This window comes from Poecilia mexicana, unplaced genomic scaffold, assembly GCF_051168715.1.
Source record: "Poecilia mexicana isolate PSO_F unplaced genomic scaffold, ASM5116871v1 scaffold_23, whole genome shotgun sequence".
Classification (NCBI taxonomy): domain Eukaryota; kingdom Metazoa; phylum Chordata; class Actinopteri; order Cyprinodontiformes; family Poeciliidae; genus Poecilia; species Poecilia mexicana.
This window is the reverse complement of record NW_028263392.1, coordinates 10,252,076-10,273,412: the sequence shown is the minus strand read 5'-3', so window position 1 is coordinate 10,273,412 and position 21,337 is coordinate 10,252,076. Positions and strand designations below refer to the sequence as shown.

At 39.1% G+C, this 21,337-nt stretch overlaps 1 protein-coding gene across 2 annotated transcripts in view; it reads right to left on the bottom strand.

Annotated features, from left to right (window-relative positions):
• Positions 1–21,337, bottom strand: part of exoc4 (exocyst complex component 4) — a 113,710-nt gene that overhangs the window by 36,181 nt on the left and 56,192 nt on the right. For both annotated transcript variants that reach the window (XM_088003353.1, XM_014984960.2), the window contains exons 12-13: positions 6,653–6,755; positions 5,252–5,368 (exon numbers count right to left, since the gene is read on the bottom strand). In XM_088003353.1, coding sequence (XP_087859479.1) covers positions 5,252–5,368; positions 6,653–6,755 — 220 coding nt within the window. The remainder of the gene's footprint in view (positions 1–5,251; positions 5,369–6,652; positions 6,756–21,337) is intronic.

Sequence of the window (21,337 nt, the reverse complement as noted above, 5' to 3'; positions counted from 1 at the left end):
GTTTCTTCCCTCCCGTCTCACACAACTACATGCGAATATGAATTTTAAAAGGTCAACATCATTAGCTGGGCCATCGGCGGCCGAACATATCAGCGTTCTTCTAGCAAACTCTCAGGCAGCTGACAGTGAGTGAATGCAATCTGTCCTCATCTGGCCGTGGAACAAGTTCTGTTTGCAGACAAAAAAAAAAAAAAAAAAAACCCAAAAAACAGGCAAACACATGCACGTGCAAATAACAAATGTGCAATTACAGGGCTAACATGCAGATGCACAAGAGCTGGTTAGGGGCTATTGTGTGGAGACACTGGGGAGAGAGCTGGATGATGCTTAGCTGGAAAGAGAGGGCCAATGTGTTCAGTAATTATGGCTCTGATGTGGTCTTGGCTAATGAAGTAAACAAGCAGCTTACAAACAACTCATCTGCACTCACTGACTCTTAGAGGAACAGAAGCAGCACACGACCGGGCGGGCAGATGGCTCGCCTATGCTTACTTCAGGGCAACAGAAAGGTGCTCACCTGGCCGCTGTTTTGGTGAGTTTGTCTCGTTGCAAAACGGGTGGGGTCTGCATGTGAACACCGGGAGCGGGCTTGTTTGTTAGCGAGTCACAAAACGAGAGTGTGAAAGGGACACTGCAGGGTGGGTGGGTAGGTGGTGGTGGTGGTGGGGGGGGGGGGGTCCACCAAGATTAATGGAGCCAATCTCCAACCTATCCAGCAGAGTGACCATACCCTCCCTATCCTGTTTTATTCGTCTCTTCTACTCTCCTTCTTTCTTTTACCACTCGCCTCTTTTCCCCTCGATCTATCTCTAATTAAATGAATCAATCAGTGGCAACGCAAAGCTGGACAGATAGTATCGGCGCATGTGTGTATGTGTGTGCGTGCGTGCGTGTTTGTGTGACAGCATGCAGCAAAAATGAAAGAAAAACAAAAACAACTATGGCCGCAGCAGATGACACAGAACAAAAAAGAAACAGATCAAGAAACGGAGCAGGCGAGGGAGATGGTGAGAAGGATTAACGGACAAGCGTTTGTTGCTTGGCTACATTTCCCAGTCTTTAATGCGACTTCTCCTTTGGGAACTTATCTGCCCAAGCTGTGCTATCACACTCACACAAATGAACATTAACCTCTCCCATTGAACTATATACTGCCCCTGCCAAGCCCTATCTCATGCTCCTAGTGGACAATATATACAGCTTATGTCAGGCTCATTTTCATATCAATACAATGTAATGTATACATAAAATATAAAAGCAGTAGTTGACACCACTGGGACCTAGTGATAGGGAAATTGCTGCCTATATCATTATTACATTTTAATCTGCAGGAATACACTGCAGGTGTAGTTCATATTAAAGCTGCTAAAGCAAACATAAGATATGTTATTCACCTTGACTTTTGTGCAGAGTTTCCACAAAGTGCCTTTACCCGTTTCTGCAGCAGGAGATACCATTGACAAATGACCAGATAATATTAAAAAATGTATGCAATAATACAGACTCACCCTAAGAGTTAATGTTATGGAAATATTTTCATACATATTTGGTTTGTGCTGCACCAGGAAGCAGAGGTCGACAAGGGCTGATCCCAAAAAATATGGCGGAGGAGTGAGGATCAAGAATCAAACACCGATAACTCTCAGATGTAATTTTTAGCATTCTAAAGTTTTTAGTTTTTTTTTGTAGATATGGACGGTAACCATTGTTCTCTTTTCAATCCATGCTGTAGTCCATTCTAAAAGTCTCTATTTTACAGCTAATCAGGATTTTCCTCTATATTAAAAATGTCGACGTCACGACAGATTTTGTGTTTTAATTAAGTCATCTTTTTACTAAAATTAACCTACACTGTATCTGTGTCCAATAGTCTTCTGTGATCATTGAGTATTTTAAACAAAAACAGACAAAAGATGACAAAAGTGAAGATGAATCAGGCTTTTCCTTGCCAATATCGATTGATGGTTTCCTTTAAGCATGACCCGAAGTTTCTGATTTTGACCCATACTGGCTTTTATAGTTCTTCAGGACTACAATACCCAAGCGAGAAAAATATGCTGCAGCTCTTTGATAGAGAAACCAGTTTTGAATTTAACCGAAAATGAATACTTAAAAAGATTAAATAAACTCTGCTATTAGCGAACATTAAGGTTTCTCATGGAGTTATAGTGGAGAGAGAAAGGTGGATAAAACCAAACCTATGTCAGTGTACACATATTTCAACTGTAATAAGTTATAGCTTACTCTGGAATAAACTGAACAACTCATTCCAAATAATTTGCACAGTGAAAAGGTTTCTGGAAGGTCCAGAAAATTTTAAGGAAAATGGAAAAAACAACAAAAAACATAAAATAGGCAAGGTTGAAGGTAAAACTGTGCATACCACCCAGTCAAATGGAGAAGAAATAAAATTGGTAATAATAAGCACCCATTTAAACCTCCCTGTAGTGCCACAGTACATTTAATTTCAGTTTCTCATTTCAGAAAAAAGAAAAAAAAATCATAAAACCACCAATGCTAATAACTTCCCCCAATTTATAAAAATTTCACATTAATTTGTGCTTCAGTGGCTGCTGAGAGCAGATGCCTCTATAAAAATTGTGATCCCCTATGGTTTTCTATATACGGCCGTAGCGAGGCTGTATGAAAGAGTTTAATGTTGTGTAGCAATATTAGGTTCTTTCCTGCGTATCAAACAAGCTGGGTCTTCTACTGTGATGTAGGGTCTGTTCCTGATAACACCTGGCGCAGAGAGCACCACGTTGCTTAATGGGGCACATACGGTACGTAAGGGCCCGCAAAATATCCCACACACAACGCCCTATATATTTTTCCTTCACAGTCTTCTAATAAATATAACTGTAATATGTCCAAAGGAAATTGCAATTGTAAATTGAATTGGAAATTTTGAAAGGGCTTAAATTTTGTTGTTTCTTTTTTTTTTTTTACTGCACAATTGAGCTTTGCGAACAGTTTAGGATTATATCTTCACATAGGCAAGAGCAGAACTGAATATTATGTAATAATTATGTGTCTTTGTAGTAACAGAGTTGAGGAGATTCACTACCCGTTTGAACACATGTGGCTGAAATGAAGGATATTTTAAGGGAAAGTTCAAAAACTATCTATTTTCAGATGTATTTTCAAAGAACTAAAAAAAGAGAAAGATTGTAATAAGGTCATCTCTTTCTGGTTTGCATCGAAGAACCCAACGATTATAAGTGCTGTAAACAGGTCAGTCTAACGACAGCTAAAGCTTTTTTACATTCGGTATAAAGAAAGATGTCGAACCAATTTTTTATAAGCTTCTTTGACAACAAAGTGAATAAAAAAAATAAATAAATAAAAAAAACTACACCGAGGCTGAAAAGTAGTCTACTGTAACAATGCCACTGTGGATGAAGACCATCAAAGAAAACAGCGGGGCGCCTCTCAAACAATAGACCAAAAGCGCAGTCACAGACACACAGGTGGCAAACATACCAGCACAGCAGCACACACACACGACAAGCTCAGAGAAATACCATCCTGACACTGGAATATGAACTGCAGCCGAGCAAACATGGAAGGCTTTTTTTTTTTTTAGCCCAATTAAAACAGGCGAAAAGCCCAAACAAAAGGAGTGTTTTATTTCACTCCCCACTATCAGCGAAAAGGCTCATTAGCCACAGCAGCATAATTAGCAAGATGCTGAACTCCTCGTTAAGGAGGGGCCTGAGCCGTAAACAAACCCCGCTGAACTCCAAACACCCACAGTCCCTTTTCCCTCTGTAATGAACTGCCACCGCTGTTCGCTCCTTGTGAGAAAACAGACAGGAAGGCTCTGACAGAAACAAACAGCCAAACATTAACTTCCAAGAGTTGCTGCACAAAAGACACCCACAGAACCAACAAGCCTCCTCTCTGGGACGTCTCTTGAGAACAATTTTGGCATGAACGAACACACACACACACACACACACACACACACACACACACACACACACACACACACCACTAATTACTACCTATAATATTTATGTACGGTCAAATAGATTTTAAAAATACAATAAGCGCAGAAAGTCGAGTTTCACAAAATTCGGAAAGGAGAAAGTGTGGCAGCTGAGACAAAAATCGGGCCAACTGTCTGGATCCCGAATTTGGCACCGTTTTAATCTTCAACCTGCCTGCTGTGGGAAAGAAAAGAGCCCGGGGGTAAATGTGATGCAGTCAATATCAATTCAAATAGACCTTTCTTTTGTTGAACTGCATGGGTCTGCAAAGACTGGATTGATGACACAACATGCAAATTGCAGCAATGGAATTCTAATATATTTTTATGTGAACTACAGTGAACATCAGTTTTATCCTTTAGTAAAATGAGTTCAACAACATAGTGTTGAAAATGACTGAAGCACTTGCTCGAAAGCAGACATCTTCAAACTTGTCTAGAAGTTGTGGAGTACCACAGGGACGAGCTCAATACTTATTGGTGAAATGCTTTATTGATAACTTTACACACATTTGAATGCAATACTCTGTAAAATGTAACAAATGTCAATAAAACTAAAAAAAAAAAAAAAAAAAAAAAACACTGCTTAAAAACACTCTGGATGGTTATATCAGCTTAAATGCATCATTAAAAGCGCCAAATATGTTTATGATTCCCGCTTATGACGAATGAATTTAAACTCCTTTAACCAGAACTGTTCATCACACAGTTAATTTGACATTTCAAATAAACATATACAGTTGCTTGTTTGCATTCACTCATCAACAACTACAAACTGAAAAATGATCAATTACAATTTCAGATGCAGTTACTAATACATGTCCCTGGATACAAAGACATGGTGAGGCCATAAGGAAGGTGAGTGCGTGCTCCTCTGAACAGAGATAGCAGAGGGCTGCAAGGTGAGTGTACACAAGAGGCCTGTCCTCAGTTGAACAAGGCTGCAGGAGTGAAACGGTGCCAAACAAAACCGGGAGTGTGTTTTTAAAGCTTCTCCATAAAAGCTCACATGAGAATATGTGCAACGCAAGAATCTCTGTGCAAACATGGAGGTAAAATTAAGACACACAAAAAAATAACATCTGAGCAGAGCAAGGCTGAGATTTGGATCTCTTGGTGAAACATGGAGAAGAAATGATAGTAAAGAGAGGAAAGCTGGTGCACATAATAGCTGTTAACGGTGGGAAACAATTTTGGGTCTAAAATCAACTATAACTTATGTTTGGGAATAGACTGAATGTTTCTCCGGGTGGTTCTCACCTGAAGCAGAGGTCTCTGGACGCCAAGGAGCTTCATCGTATCAGCGCTAGCAAGAATTTTCAAGGGGTCAGCAGCCTTACTGACCGCTTCGATTTCCTTGTTGATCTCGGTCCGCACCTGGTGGATCAGGGACAAAAGTGTAAATATCAAAGTAATATGAAATTCTAGTAGCCAGGCTGCAGGCAAGAAAGTCTAAATAAAACATTTATTTAAAAAAATGTGTGAAAAAAAATAACTTCTTTTACTTTTAGGAGATAAGAAAACCTTCACAATTATGTGATAAACGATAGTAAGTTTAAAATGTTGAAGTGGAGCTTAAAAATTCCCAAAAATGCCCAAATTATGTATTACATGAAAAAATCAATTCAATTAAAAACACAATTAAGATGGTGTAAAATATCAGACACGTGATTGATAAATAATCATTCAAATTCTCTATTTCTATAAGCAATGAAAAAAAAAAAGAGTCAGAATTTGCAGGATCAACCAAAAAATAAAAAATGAAAAAATAAAAAAACAACAACATGATGTCAAAGTTTCATCAGCATAATAAGTGATCATAGATTTGTATATGTGAGGAATGTTACTGGTTATTTCTAAAACTCATTCAGGTCGAGTTTCAGCTGTGCATTGACGTAGCCTGGAGAGAGTTAACTTTCTCAGCTGAGGGAAGATTTCTGAAGGAGCACTTCATAATCAGATTGAGTTGGTAAGCAAAAAATAAAAGTATATTTAGACAAAAGATCTGGTTTTAAGACTTTATCTGCTGTTAGATCATAATGTGAACGGAATAACGATCAAAGCCTAATTCCTGTTCAAAGATCAGAAGTTGCAGCACAGAGACTCAGAATGCTTGTCTATGTTGACTGACAAGCATTCTGACCATTTTAAAATTTGGTTGACGCTCAAAAAGATTATATCTTGGCTGGATACGATGCAAAATTTGTTAAATGATTCTGTCTAAAGAATGACAGAATGACTTCTGTGTTAGAACTTCTTTAAATTCAATTGTAAAAATTATCCATAAATAAGTCAACAAAATTAAAACGAACCCAACTACTTATTTAAAGCAGCAAATTGCTCCTCAGCACCATTCAATTTCATTTTCTAATCAGTTTTTTGAGAATTTTAAAGTTCCTCAATTCAGTGTATGAATGTAACCCTACTACTCATGGTTCAGGTTGTCAAGTTACAAGAACAAACTTTCAAGAACAGACTCTTAATGTGCTTTGATTGCAGTGAGTCAGCATGTTATTTAGAGCAACAATGACTCATACTTAGGTTTTCTTCTGTAAACAGTCCCATTATCCCAGAAAACTACGATAATTCAATAAGCCATTGTTGTGGGAGCTGATATGAGTCAGAAGGCCTTAAAAGCAGACCCTCGTAATGTTCACTAACCTGGTTAAGGAAAAGGTCGTTAATGTAGTAGGTGAGGAAAGTTCGGAGCTGGCACTGCTTGGCTTGGCTGGGTCCCATGTTCATCTCTATCTCCTGGATGAATCTGGGAAGAGAAGTTAACACAAGCAAACATTAAAACAAAAACAAAAAAAAAACTGAAATAAAGAGGCCAGTTTACACCTGAAAATGTTTGAACTAATGGTAGCAAAAGCAAATGGGCTGGAGGCAGGCAACACAGAACAAGCACAGTGAATCCAGCATCATTTAGTGGGTTAAAATCCTGAAAAGGAGCTAATGTCGGTAAGATATAAATGCCTCTAGATGTGTCTTTGCTGAAGGTAGGTCAGCTTAAGTTCTCTAGTGGAGCTGCTAAGGCTCATTATAGCATGAAACTATAACAACCAAAGGGATGAACAGTGCTAATAATATAAAGCAATCTGAGCAAGAAAGAAGCTGCTCTCTGGACTTTTTCGGCGCAGCTGAAGTCCGGTCGTATCAGATGGGGGTCAGACAGTAATGTATGGGTTTGTAGAGGCGCATACGAACATCATTTATCAGTGAATCACTGGTCACTGGCCTTGTCTCACACACACCACAGGGCAAACCATGCAAGAGTAAGTGCTTTCTCAAGCGCTCAGTCCATATAAATGCGCAAATAAATCAAACTCCACACAAATAAATTCTTTGACCGGGGAGACATTTAATGTATGACCTAAACAAAGACAAGAAAAATGTTGTGGGTGACAAAGTCTAGAAAAAAAAGAAAAAGAAACAGGAAAAAAAAAACTAGCAGAAGATGAACTTAGGACAGGAATGATGGAGGATACAGCCATTTTTAAAAGCCAAGAGAACCTCCGTTTCAGGACTTTAGTGAAGTGCAGTGGATGCTGCACTGCAGACAAAGACACTTGCACAATCTACACATAAGTATAGATGAGAGCAGGTGAATTACTGACTATATAAACTGAACCATAGATGCACATAAATTAAAATGTGAATGCATTAGAACGAAAAAACAAAAAAAAAAAACAAAAAAAAAAAACTAAACTACTACTCAGGATTTCCACCCAATTAGTCAGCAAGGGCAGGGGAAGAATGTTTGAGTGTGTGTGGTTGGGGGATTGTACCCTTGTGTGTCAGAGAGCGAGCAAGGAATCTAAGTCCATTCTAAATCCTTCATTGATTCCCATTGAAACTCGACCACAACAGAAAGTTAAGTATGAGAAACTCTTCTGTGGCCTCATTAAAACCGTCAAACTTCCAAAACAATAGGAAGCCAGCTATAGAGCTTAACAGTATAAATATGTAGAGAACACAATTCAAAAGCTTTTCTCCTTAGGGGCACGGGGGCGGGGGGGGGGGATGCTGACAGCTTCATTCTCAGAAATTGATCTTAGGAGGAAAAAAAAAAGTTGCCAGTTTAAATGCGTGTTGTTCTACAATCCATCGCGCGCTGTCATTATTGTCATTGTTTCAATACTGGTGTCAAGATGATGGATTTCGGGAGAGGTGATAATATTTGAGTAATGAGCAACAGGGACTGGGCAGGGAAAACGGCCACAAGCCCCCGGTCTACTGTATGCTGAAGCAACGGGTGACGCAAGGAAGCTTAGCCACGGTAAGTGACCTGAAAAACACAGACAGCATCTCAACAGAGCAAGCAAAAACTGGAGGGGGGGAAAAAAATAAAAAAGTTTGGTATGAACATGCTTTACAAATGATCCAGAAAAAAAAATAAAATGTCCAAACTCATTATTGTTGCACGTCCTGAAGACGCCTTGCTGATGGCATTGTATGTTACAGAGTACACACACGCTGGATGATGATATCAAATGACACAAAACAACTTAGCGTGCACAAACACTCATTTAAAAACCATCAAACAGTTTCAAAACTCAAAGCAGAAGCGTCTGAACTCATTACAGGGAGTCATTTAGCGAGTCAAAGGCTGAGTCAAACCTCCTACAGAAAGACACGCAAATGACGGCTGCCAGCGTGTGACTGAGCTCAAATTTACATCCGTTACTGACAAACTTCATCTAAGTTCAGTTGACTTCTGTTTTCTGACTCTCCTTTAAATTAACAGTGAGTAAAGCTTACTCTAAGAAGCACGTTTTTTTAGATGGGAACCTGCAGGGTTGGTTAATGTTACTTACTAAACTTTCCACGATTACAAGGCAGCCGATCATGCAGTAAAACGCTAAGAGATGCAGCAACAAAGTTTGGCATCAGTGCAGAAAACAATGGTCACCCAAGAAGAAAGTAACAGCAGCAAATTGCCCAGCTTCATCATGAGTTCATACATTCATACATTTATGACAAAAATTGTCACTGAATAAGTATAAAATTAAGCCAGTCTGCATAATGGACTTTTTTTTCTGCTGCACATCTGACAAGGATTTACTCTGATGCATGCTGGGGTGCCACAGCGATCCCAACTGCGTCGCCGCAATGCGTTGAGCGTCTCAGTTTTCAGTCAGTCTTCCAACAACTTTTTTGTGTGGGGAAAAAAAAAAAAGAAAGAAAAAAGGACGGTTCTTATTAAAGTGGCGTCGCTTCTTTGTTGTGAAATGTCTATGAAAAAAAGAGAATTTTCAGAATTTTTGAAGGGAAAAAAAATTAGGTGTCAAAGTAGAAAAAAAAAAGGTCTTAACAGAGCAAATTTAACAGAAAGACACTGGAAGAAATGAGATGATCAAAGCGAAAACAAATGCAAGTAAGTGATTTTTGCAAGAACAAATCCTCTAGAGTAGCATTAGCGCTGGTGGATTTGAAACAGTTTTGACCTCCTGGTGTCGCCTTGGACTGAAGTTCAGCAGCACCATTAAAAGCAGACCAAATTAGATACAGTTTGGATAAGTAAAAAATTTTCCACACAGGGTCATTTAGGCTTAGATTTTGTGTCTCCCTTCACAATAAACACCTTAATTTAAAACCTGCATTTTTTGTTGTTGTTTACTTGTGTGTGTTTGACGAATATTTGAAGTGGTTTAAGTGTGCCAAACATGCACCAAAAAAAAAAAAAAAAAAAAAAAAAGGAAAGCAGGAAGGGGCAAACACGTTTTAACACCAGTGTATGTGCATGTTTAATCTAGAACATGCATATTGCGCTCTTTTTATGTGTGCTTATATATTAACCATATATCTGTATTGGGTCTGTATGCTCATACTTTCAGAATTTTATGTTTTCTGGCACTAAACTATAAACAACATCGACCTTTAACTGAAACCTGTGATCATTTTTGCTCACTTCCCATATATTCAAGAACTGCTTATGATCCTCTTTTAATTAGAACTGAAGTGTGATGTTTGCCATGTCAGCTTCATTGTGAAGTGACAACAAAACACACATCCAAACAGTCATCCACAAGGCAGCTGTGTGCAGCAGAGGTGTTGGCTAAGTTGCTAAGGAGAAGCCGTGGAGGCAGCAGCGTAGAGACACAGCAGCACCAGCACAGTGTGAACTTGTCCCTGTGTGTGAAATCTTAATAAATTTAAGTAAACAGCTCATCTTCCCTCACATGGATCCATGCATCCCACTAACATGCGTGGCATGTATTAGACACAAGGCCCAAACAGAGTGCTTTGACACCACCAGCGGTAGAAGAAGATCAGACGCGGCAAAATCGTGAAGTTTCGGCGTTGCCAAAGTGATTTACTGATAATGATAAACATTGCTGCTGATCAACGGCGACAGAAAAAGCACTGTGTTCGTAACGTTCAAAAACTCAAATCGTCCAATTAAAATAAAAGAGAACAGATGCTCGACAACATGGCGCTGCAGTCTAGACCCTGCAGCAAACGGACAAAATCTGTCAAAGCAACATGGCATCGCGCTGCCGCGACAGACTGAACAGTGGGTGTATCATGAAATGCAATACTTTCGAAATAACATGCTTTACTTTTTTATTATTTAAAAACAATGAAAGAAGAGGGTATTAACTCTGATAATCATTTAGCAGTTTTCAATAAATTAAATGACATCAATGGCAAATCCATCACTCTGACTTCAAAGCCCACACAGTTTAGAGACAAAACCTATGAATATTAAAGATAAAAGACATAAATAAGCCACAGTTTCGCTGTGCCTTGTTTTTCGAAGCAGATCAAGTTTAACTGCTCTTTTCTTCATTTCGTTTGTCTTTCTGTTCAGTTGTTTTTCTCTTCAAGACAGTTTTGCCTCAGGGTTACGAAACTATTTGAGGTGATTTTAGGGAAAGAAAAGCTAAGCGACAAGGAAACAGTGCAAGTTGTGATGTGTGAAGACGGACGCACGCGGAGTAAACAAAGGCCCCAACAGGGCTGCTACTGCTTATAGGCATAAGATTTATGAGAAAACACTTTATGTGGAGATTTTTTTTTTTTACATTGTAAGGCAATAAACCAATATCTGATCCTTCCAAAAAAAATCTTCTTTCTTCTGCCAATTAGTTTAATGCTGGGCCTCAGTTTTTTTGTGTTACAGTTAAATCCTGATGAGTTGAACACAAATTGATTATAGCATGTGGAGAAAAGTCAGACAAGCACAATGACCCTTGCGAAGATGTTTTGCTGAGAGGAATGTGCTGACGCCTGCCTGTGCACATAAGTGTAAAAAAAAAACCCTAAAAACTAAAAAATTAGGTCAGAATTGGAAGAAAAACTCCAATTTCAATGGGAAAGCTGATTTTTTAAATTATTATTATTACAGTTCAGTCATTTGCCAGTGTGGTAAATAATAGGCACTGTTGGGTGCTGGTTTGTTTGGTCTCCAAGCTAGTACTCGCAACTTTCTCCTCCTCACTGGAAAAATCACCTTCAATTTTGAGCTGGAAACTTTGCTATACCTTTCACCTTTACACATAAGATTGAAAAATAGCAATACATGTGTGTTTAATATTATTAATTGTGCTATAAAATCAATAATTATTCAAGAAAGTGTTCGCAATACACCACTGGCGTAGGAAAGGAGTCATGGTTTCCTCTAAACCCCCCACTGCTGAACCAGTTGCACTGCAAAGTCAGTTTCTTAGCAGCACTCCTGATGATTGTCCTTGACAGCGTGCAATTATCAGTCATTAGGAAACAGATGTCAGCGCCTTGGTCTAGAGCAAGATAATTGTAGATGCCATGCCCTATGTGTATGTACATTTAAAAAAAAGGAACAATTTCTAACAGCATAAAACATCCATATTAACAAGGACAAGGCTAATAAGAAGAAAAAGAACAAAAGAAATGGCCTTTTTAAAAATAACAGCAAACCCTCTGTTTGATTACCTTTTCAGACAGATGAGAACAGACAGAGAAGAATGTATCCAACAACACTTTTGGATTCATTTCCCAGCAGAAACTAAACCCAAGGTAACAAATGCTTCTTTAAATTGAAAGGGTTGGGATCCCATCATCTATCTCTATCTGCTACCGCCGCATATTACTCGTTGAAAGAGAAATGGGATAAAGACAAAGGTTCGAGAAAGACAGCAGAATAAGAGTGTGCTGAGATCGATTAGGGACTCAGCGTCTTTAAATCTCCCAGAATTCCCCTCAGGCACGGACCTATCAGCTATGGTGAATTCTGATTTTGCCGCTCAGAGAGGAAGGCTTGTTCTGTCACACACCAAGGACAGTGCAAACTGCGGCTCTGCCAACAGAGAGAGGGACGGAAGGGTGGAGAGAGTGCAGGAGTGTGCTGCCGCATACCTGCGTCTGTGACGGATGTCAAATCTACCTGGTTTTACCAACACATCAAAGCAGCACATTCAAAAACAGCCAGGAGCACTTATCTCTATTATTCTTTCATGGTGCAGAGCGCAATCACTCCGGTATTCAAAACTCATAAATGGATTTTAATAGCTGGGGACATTTTATGGGTTTTATGGTACGATAAACATTAGCTTTCCTGCCTGATGATTAGTCAATAAGTGCTAGAAATGCAGCTTTCAGTGTTATTGGATTGCGCATTCAGTAATGATTCAGTGGTAATTTTTACACACTTCAGTCAACAAAACCTAATTATTTCTACAGGGATACTACATTGACGAGGTAACACCTGAGTATACGACCTCTCAAGTACAAAAAGCAGTTTTCTTGCATCGTATCACTAAATCATTATTTTTATTCTTGTAATGATAAAATAATTCATTCATAAGTGCTGCCACATCCTTGCTTTGGGTCCTTCCTATGCTTTTTGGTCACTCAAGCAATTACCACAACCACCACAAGATGGCAGTGTGTCAGCTTCTTCAGTCAGCTTCCACTGCATGACCAGTTGACAGAGAATCCGTTTTCCTTTATCACAAACAGGTTTCAAGAAAGAATTAAGATCCCAGTTGGTGTTTATCAACTGCAGCCTGTACTGAATTTGCTCAAAGGGTGTGTATGTGGTTAAAACAAAAAAAAAAAAAAGTCTGATTTTTTTTGTTATAATACTTGACAGTATTGCCTGCGATTAAGAGTGTGTTCATGTGTTTTCATCATTCCCTGATGAAATGCATATGGTCTTCCCACACACCGCCCACGCCTCCGCCAGACTTCCCACTGTTTCATGCTCTGCTCTTGGCCCCTGATGCTGCATCTCACACACACCGAAGGCTTTTCGTGCGCTTAAGGTGTATGTGCTTACAGTCAGTACGTGTGTGGTGCCATCGGCATGTGTCTTTGTGAGAGAAGAAGAAAAAAAGAGAAGGAAAAAAAAACAAAGAGGAAGACAGCAATATGCAAATCTGTATGGAAATTAGGTGAGTGAGAGTGTCTATATGCTCGCAGCTGAAGGTATAAATGGGCTTCATAATCAGAACCTTTACTTTAAACTGTGAGATTACAACAGTTTAATAGTGGAGTCTATGCTCAGGTGACCTTACTGCATACAGCCTCCATATGGACTATAATGCCTGCCAGAGAAAAATAGCTGTCATTATGATAGTCTATTAGTGTTGTTTGTTTCTCGTAGTTTTGTGCTTGACCTTACCACATTTTGAAAATATATTTCGCAGAGAATGGTTCCAAACGTTCTAAAAATCACATGTAGCCTTTGTTACTGAAGTAAACTATTTAAGACTTTGTGACTGTTAGGCTTTAAATAATTTATCCGAGTTACAAAAATAACTTTTGAATAAAAGAAAAGTGTGTATTTAAATATCAACTTATGAAATTATACTTACAAATGTGTGTAAAAATGTATCCCAATATCACCAAGAAACCCAATACAAGTTATTTTTGCTGTCAAACTACAGCTTCCTTTCAGTTAATTACCACATGATTTTCTATTTATAGTTGAAATAATCAGAAAACAGGTCAGGCTGCCCCACTGAGTTCTTCAAGCATTAGGAATGCTGAGGTGGGTCTTCATCAGTGCAGACACGCTTTTGAATAATGTATTATAAAATTTACATCTTCCATAAAGGACACTTTTTTCTTTACTTTTTTTTGGCAATGTACCTATATAAATTGATTGTGTTGATAATCTGTAAAAAGAGAGACAACAGATAAAGGGCAGCATTCTATCTATTCCTGCTCTATGATCTTGCAGAAACACACTATTTGTTTTCCCTCTATCGCCTTAAGCTTTATAACTTAGCTTGTGGGTGGGAGTCCATTTTCTGTATTTCTGTTGTGTACCTCTTAAATAAAAAAATAAAAAAAAACTTTTTGGGAGGATTATCAAATAGATTTTGGTGTTTTCAAGTCTTAAGTAGTAAATTATTTTAAAATATACTTAAAATATGTATATTTACTTAAAATATATTTCTTGAAAGGAGGATCTTTGAGGTCATCATTCATTCCCTCATCTTTAGTAGACAGATATGATATGTGTGTTTGCGGAAAAAGTACAGTAAACCCTTGAGAGTGGTAATGGTGTTCAGTTTAAGCTGAATTTAACAAAATTAAAACAACTAAAGTTGAAAATCTTTCTATAAATTGGATACCATATTGTATCATTGGATATTAAATGAATACGTTCTTGGTGGCCTTTTCTAGATGTCAGTGCCAGATATAACAAGGTTTTTTTTTTTCCTAGTTTGTTAACCTGTGTAGTTATCTTGGTAATAATCAAGCTAATGAGTCTTATTGATATGACTGTGACTGAACTTCTTTCCAAAAATGCAAAAATGGAAAGAAAAAAATAATTTGTAGCAGAGCATCATCACTTTTCTGGTCCTTATAGGTGAAGTTCCAGCATTAAAAGCTGAGGAACTGGAGCTTAGGGTGACTGAATCCCTAGCAAAAAGATTCCTTGCATGTCTGACTTCTAAAGTCAAATCCCTGAACTACATTCTCCTTCAGCTGAACTAAGAAAACACGGTTTGAGTACTAAGAGTTCTCTACATAAGCACTATGTGAACACCATCGTTTTAAGCTTAATCTTGGGGACCAAATGACTAATTATTCAACAGTGCTTGTCAGAAGAAGAGGCAGAAATGTTTCAACACCTTTCTTTTTTTTTGCTGTGTCATTAAAGGCATTGTTGTGTGGAATGTAATGAGGAACAGACTAAATTAATTCCACATTAACGTGAGAATGAAAACAAAATGAGGTAAACTTGAAAAGGTCTGACAACTTCAAGTCTGCAAACCGCATGGGGACTGTGCCCTCACGTGTAATCGCCCACTTTGGCATTTATATCTCTGCACATATTTCTGTCAATACATGTGCATGCTCGTGTGTGAATGTTTGCGTGAGTCTCGGTGTGTGTGTGTGTGTGCTGGCATGTCGCAGTGTGGTGCAGACCAATTAAAAAGAGGAGATTGATGACCGGGGGCTCTGAGAAGCAGCAGCAGCAGAAGCAGACAGCCGCTTCCTGCAGACAACAGGAAATGAGATGGCCTTGTTTAGCTGACGCTGCCAACACCAACACCACAGAGCCTCAAAGACAAATCACCACCTTACAGCCGCTATTGGCCTAGTCCTCCATCTTGCTACAGCATGCTCCCCACCCTCCATCTCTTTATCTCCCTCTAATTGTATCAAAGAGTGCGTCTCTCGTTAGTCTTTTCTGCAGAGCGGTAATGTGGTCAAGGTGCTCTCAGGTGTACACGGTGATGCTAGCTCAGTACTTCTATCCTTTGATTCCTAAATGCCAACTAAAGCCACCCTGAACTGCATGTCTGCTCAGGGATAAAAGAAAGGTTTGATGCTTTTTGCTCTTTATTGTCAGAAGATGATAAAAGTCTCTCACAATTGCACACAGAAGACAGGAGAAATAACTTGAAACTGCATGCTCAGCTGGTCTGAATGCAACAACATGTCATTTAACCAGTTCATCGTTTTTTATCTGCAACTTCCAGCAAATTTCCTCAAGACTGAACTGCTTAGAAGGTTAAAAAGTTCCTTTAGGAGCTCAGGTGTCCCTCAGTGTCTGGGGAAATTGTACAAATGGTAATCGTGGGCATGAATATCGTAGTCATTTTTTGCTTTTGAAGACATATTTGAGTAGTTGAGGGTAACATACTGTTATTGAAATAATTATGCAACTTTACAGTTTTACGTTAGTGTAGATTTTCTTTGGTTGACACAGTTTTAAAATGAGATATAAAGGATGCAAAAAGTATACTGTATAACTAATGTACACCATTTATACTCCTGGCTGATATAGATTTAAAGTTGAAGACGTTTGCTTCTAGTAGGTAATGAGCTGGGCATCTCGCAAAATGCAATACAACACGGGAAAAGAAATGCTGCCATCAATTTAAATATATGCAATCATCAATAACAGCTGGAAAATAATTTATTGACTTTCCAGAAATCAAAACCTTTTTATACTTGCTGATCAACTTCTTGTATTTCCTCTGATATTTTTGTCTTAAGTAATGGGGTTGGAATGTCTTCTTGCCATCAACCACTGATTCTCTATCAGCTCCCAATCAGATGTCTGAATATGCTTAACATGAAGAAACATGCCACTAAATAATTATGACGTAAAACCTACAACATATGAGGGGTATGAGTAATTCTTGGCTTTGTTGATAAAGTGTGCCTGTTTGTATACACTTGAGCCAGTGTGAACAATCTTTATACTGTGTTGCTGTGCATTTGAAAAATGTACCAATGCCCTGAAACCTATGCAAGAAATGCAACCCCTCCTCCCCCAACCCACAGAGAAAAATAGAGACCCTCTCCCATTTATTTTAATGGCAGTTAACAGATGTATTTTTGCTGCTTTCCTCATTTACCGCCTTGTGAACAGAGGATGGCTGTGGGACAAGAGGAGAGAATCAGCTTTCTCACAAGCAACATTGTGGCCATTAAGACCACAGAGAGGCAAAGATGCCTGGGTGTCACAATGGGAGTTTGCTGGGACTAAATTACTGCTTTTGTGCTCACTGTACAATATAAGTCAATACAGGCAGAGCGGCAGGTGATGGCCCTGTTTGTGACAGGGGTATGTGGGTGAAAGGCCCCTTTAATTGCTTATTTTCTAGATAACAGCCACCAATTTCTTCGCTAAGACACAATTCTATCGCCAGAGGACCAGGTGCAAACAAAAACTGCTTCAGGTCTTATTGTATTCTCCTCATGACTTCAATATTTTAAGTGTTCATCTCCTGCTTACAAAACAAGCCTGATTAACAAGCATCACTCTAAGTGGCCTCCCACAGAGGGACGGGACTCCTTTAATAAAGTAAACCAGGAAATAAAAAGCGGAATATCAATTATTCCCAGTGAAAATGCTGACATTAGACAAATCAATCTGTCCTGTTACAAAACAGAATCCATGGGAAAAACAAAAAACAAACACACAAAAAAAAAACTAACCTCGCTGCAAAACCAAGGGAAAATGTCAGGAATTAATCAAGAACTACTTCAAGGTGACCCCTGCTGAGAGACTGCAGCTTTCCCTCAAGTATTTGGAGAGTTGCTTCTCAGAAAGAAAAAGTTATAACAGTAGAAATCAAAGCGTAAATGAATAGCCCTGTCTTCTGGCCTAATTAAATGTACTACTCAAACTAAAATGCCACAGAGGCAGCGAGAAGGCAGAGAGGAAAATAATCTGTGCCACTGCCAAACAACTGAAAATAGAGATGGATTTTCTTTTATAAAAATAAGCCATATAAGTCTTACAGATACATAGACACAGATGAAGCAAAGGCAAGAAAACGAGCGCATGAGCTGCTACAGTTGTAGACGCTAGCAATATATGCGTACACTAATACGCATCGCAATCTATTCTAGGCAGAGTTGATGGGAGATGGTATAAACTACTGGGCCGGGGAAGGACACTCATGGTTCAGTGAATGACTCAGCAAGCCTGAAATGGCAACTATTCCTGAGAGAGCCAAGTGTTAAGGCACTTTTCAATTCGCCTGAAAAGTACTGAGAAAAACACTTAACCTGCAAACCAACACACAAAAGGTTGCAAGCCATGATTGACATGAGTCTATTTTGGCCCAAAGGGGGGCAAGTGAATGGAAAGTTGCCCTGAAGAGTGCAGCAGAGTAGAGGGCAGTTTTTTACTTTTTTTTTTAAGTTTCCTGAACAATTTTAATGACGTAATTCTATACATTTCTAGAGTTGAATCAGCTCAGTCTATGTATGTATGTATGTATGTATGCATGCATGGATGGATGTATGGGTGTATGGGTGTATGGATGGATGGATGGATGGATGGACAGACGGATATATCTGCCTCAGCTGTTGTCCGTCTCTCCACTCTCCATAGCCTCTTATTCTCTGTAACATTTCAGCCTGTCCCCTCTAACCTCATCTTTCTCCCTTACCCTGCTCCCCTCTAATTCCCATTCCTCCTTCTATTTTTACTTCTCCTTCTGTGTTATCTCTATGTGGCACCACTTCAGTACAACTCCCTCCCTCCTTTCCAGACCTTTCCTCCACCTCTCGTCTCTTCTCTCTCAGCCCTCAGTTCCATTTAGGCCCTTCTGTTGGTGTAGGACTTTCCATCCTGTGGCATCCAGGTAGTAAATTGAAATGGTTCTGGGCGCTCCATTGAAGCCTGATTGAATTTAAAAAGAGAAAGTGCCATAAAGAGAACCGCTGGTGAGAGGTCTGTAATACACTGAAGGGCTTCCCAAACTATGACAGTGTTGACAGAGGACTAGAGGAGGAGAGGGCGCAGGAGGTGAAGAAGAAAGTAAAGGAAGAAGTAAGGGAAAATCCAGGGTAGAAGGGAGAGACGGCAAGAAAATAAACAATGGAGAGAGAGAAAAACTGAAAAGGAGAGGACATATAATTGAAAACGTATAAAACTCTTCTGCAGCCTATTACCCATTGCACACAAGCAGAGACAAACACACAGAAAAAAAACCTCACAAGTGTGTACCCTTGATAGTGACACCTCACAGAAATGCCTCAATCACGGTTTGCATGGCCTGGAGGGAACGAGGTGACAGGTCTCATATTGGAGACGGCCAACAAAATGCAATTCCAGGAAGTCAGCTCCAGGCCTGTGTGTCTGTCATACCTACAGCTCCGATAACGCACCCACACATCACATTACGCCGCCGAAACAGCCGCCCCTCGACAAGCAGGGGGCGTCAGCTGAATGAAAGTGGCAATACTTCCCCACACACCCAACGATGTTTGTGGATACATTACTGGCAAGGGGGGAAAGATGATGTTAGGGGTTAAATTATTCATTGATCCCTTCATAGCCTCTCCGAGGCCGGCTTTTTGTAATGCCATGTCTTCGTCTGAGTGTGAGCCGGTGTCCACCAGAGAGGGCTCTCTAGGGGGAAAGGGAGAGAGAGAGAGAGAGAGAGAGAGAGAGAGAGAGAGAGAGACAGAGAGAGGCAACCTTGAGCTAGCACTGACCTTTAACTTTGAGTGTTTCACTTTAAGAAAGTGACAGGTGTGGGGGGGGCAACGTGTGTGAGTGGCGAGCTTTTATGCACTTGGCCATATGGGTAAACAGAGAGCCTGTCTATGAAATATTTCAAGTATCAAGATTACCAAAGGGCACTGAGGAGAACGGGAGAGGAAGATGACGGCAAGGGGAACGAGGAGAGTGGACAGGAAGAGTCCCCGCTGGGTACATTTCAAAGCAGACCATTGGGTTTTAAATGAATTAGCAAGATAATTAACTATAAATGATGTAAATTATTTAATACAATCCGTTAAAGGACCCGATAATTATACAATCAAACAGTAAAAGGGGTGAAATGCAGGCTGGAGTTAAATCTGCAGAAATGCCCTGTCCATGTTTAATTTAATAAGCACGAGTGTTGGGCTGTAACATAAGATGATGGAAGTGGCAGCTTGCTAATCCGTCTTATTTTGAGTTGGTGTCTACAAAAAAATATGTAAAGTAAACGGCAGAGGCTGAGGTGAAGATGTGTCTCAATAAAATATAAAAATGTTGGCTGCAGAAAAAGTTTAAATGTGACATTTTCATTTCAATTTCACAAATACGTCCTACATCTACAGACACGTAGCAGATGCAAAAGTATTCTAATTGCGCAAATATGCGTACTTGTTAACCTTTCTCTTAAAGAAAAAAAAACATATATATATATATATATATATATATATATATATATATATATATATATATATATATATATATGTATGTATAAATCTGTATTGACAGTTTTGTTGCAACAATTATGGCTATAAGTCTATTTGAAAATGCTTCCACCAACTTTTTATAACTAGTCATTCTTGCACATTTCTTTTTCAAAAGAATTTTGACTGTAAGGCAAAAAAAAAGTTTGATCCGATCTAGCCACGTCCTCTATATGTCCTGCTGCAAACTGCAAACTCAACTTCTTGGCACGTTCTTTCAAAACAGATTTTCATGTTGAAACCTCTTTCATAAAGGAAAGATTAGTGGACAGCAAGACTAATAGTTCTGCCACCTGAGTAGTGGATCTGTGAAACCTCTTTAAAGCCACTAAAGGCAGCTACACTGTTTCCCTTAGAGAGGCTCTATTTGCCGGCCAGTCATCACTTTATGTGGACAGTCATATTTTGGTCGATTTGCAGATGTGCTATGCCGTTTCCATTTTTTTGAATGATGGACTGAACTGTGCTCTGTGTGAAAACTTGTATTAGATCCCAACCCTGCTTTATCCTTGACCTGTGCGGTGTGCTCCAAGAGGCTGCTTTCAATTGTATTATTAAAAATAAATAAATAACTAAATCTCGTGCTATAACATGAAAAACGTGACTTGGATAAAAGTGTAAATACTTCCACATGTACTGCACTTCATCTACATGTTATAGCTTAACCTTTCAAAAATGGTCACTTGTTCAAGCCTCAACTGTGGCTGAACCATTTTCACAAATGCACTCATAAAAAGAGCTGTGAATGGAGTTCTGTGAGATACAAGGTGGTCGAGTTTGTGAAAAGAGAAGCATGGAGGTTGAGAAAACCCTACTTGACATCAGCTCTCCAATGGCGAGTCTAAAAAAAAAAAAAAAAAAAAAAAAAAAACTATAAAAAAAAGTCTCAGGCTAGTAAAATGCTATTTGAAATTTTGGGTTTTAGCCTGCAGCTAGGACTGCCAGAGAATCTGCTCTTGCATTCAGTGGGAAACTCAGTCCACCACTGTGAACCCAGAAAGGATTCACATAACCTTGATAATAAAGAGTCCATTTAGGGAATACGTTGCAGTGTTTCAATCTGCCTTAAACTATAGTATGAAAGATGACGCAAAGATGAAAGAGATGAAAAATACAGGGTAAAAAAGTGCCTTAAGCACACTTGAAGGACCGTAACCGACAAATAACTCACAAATCATCCAACATTTGACA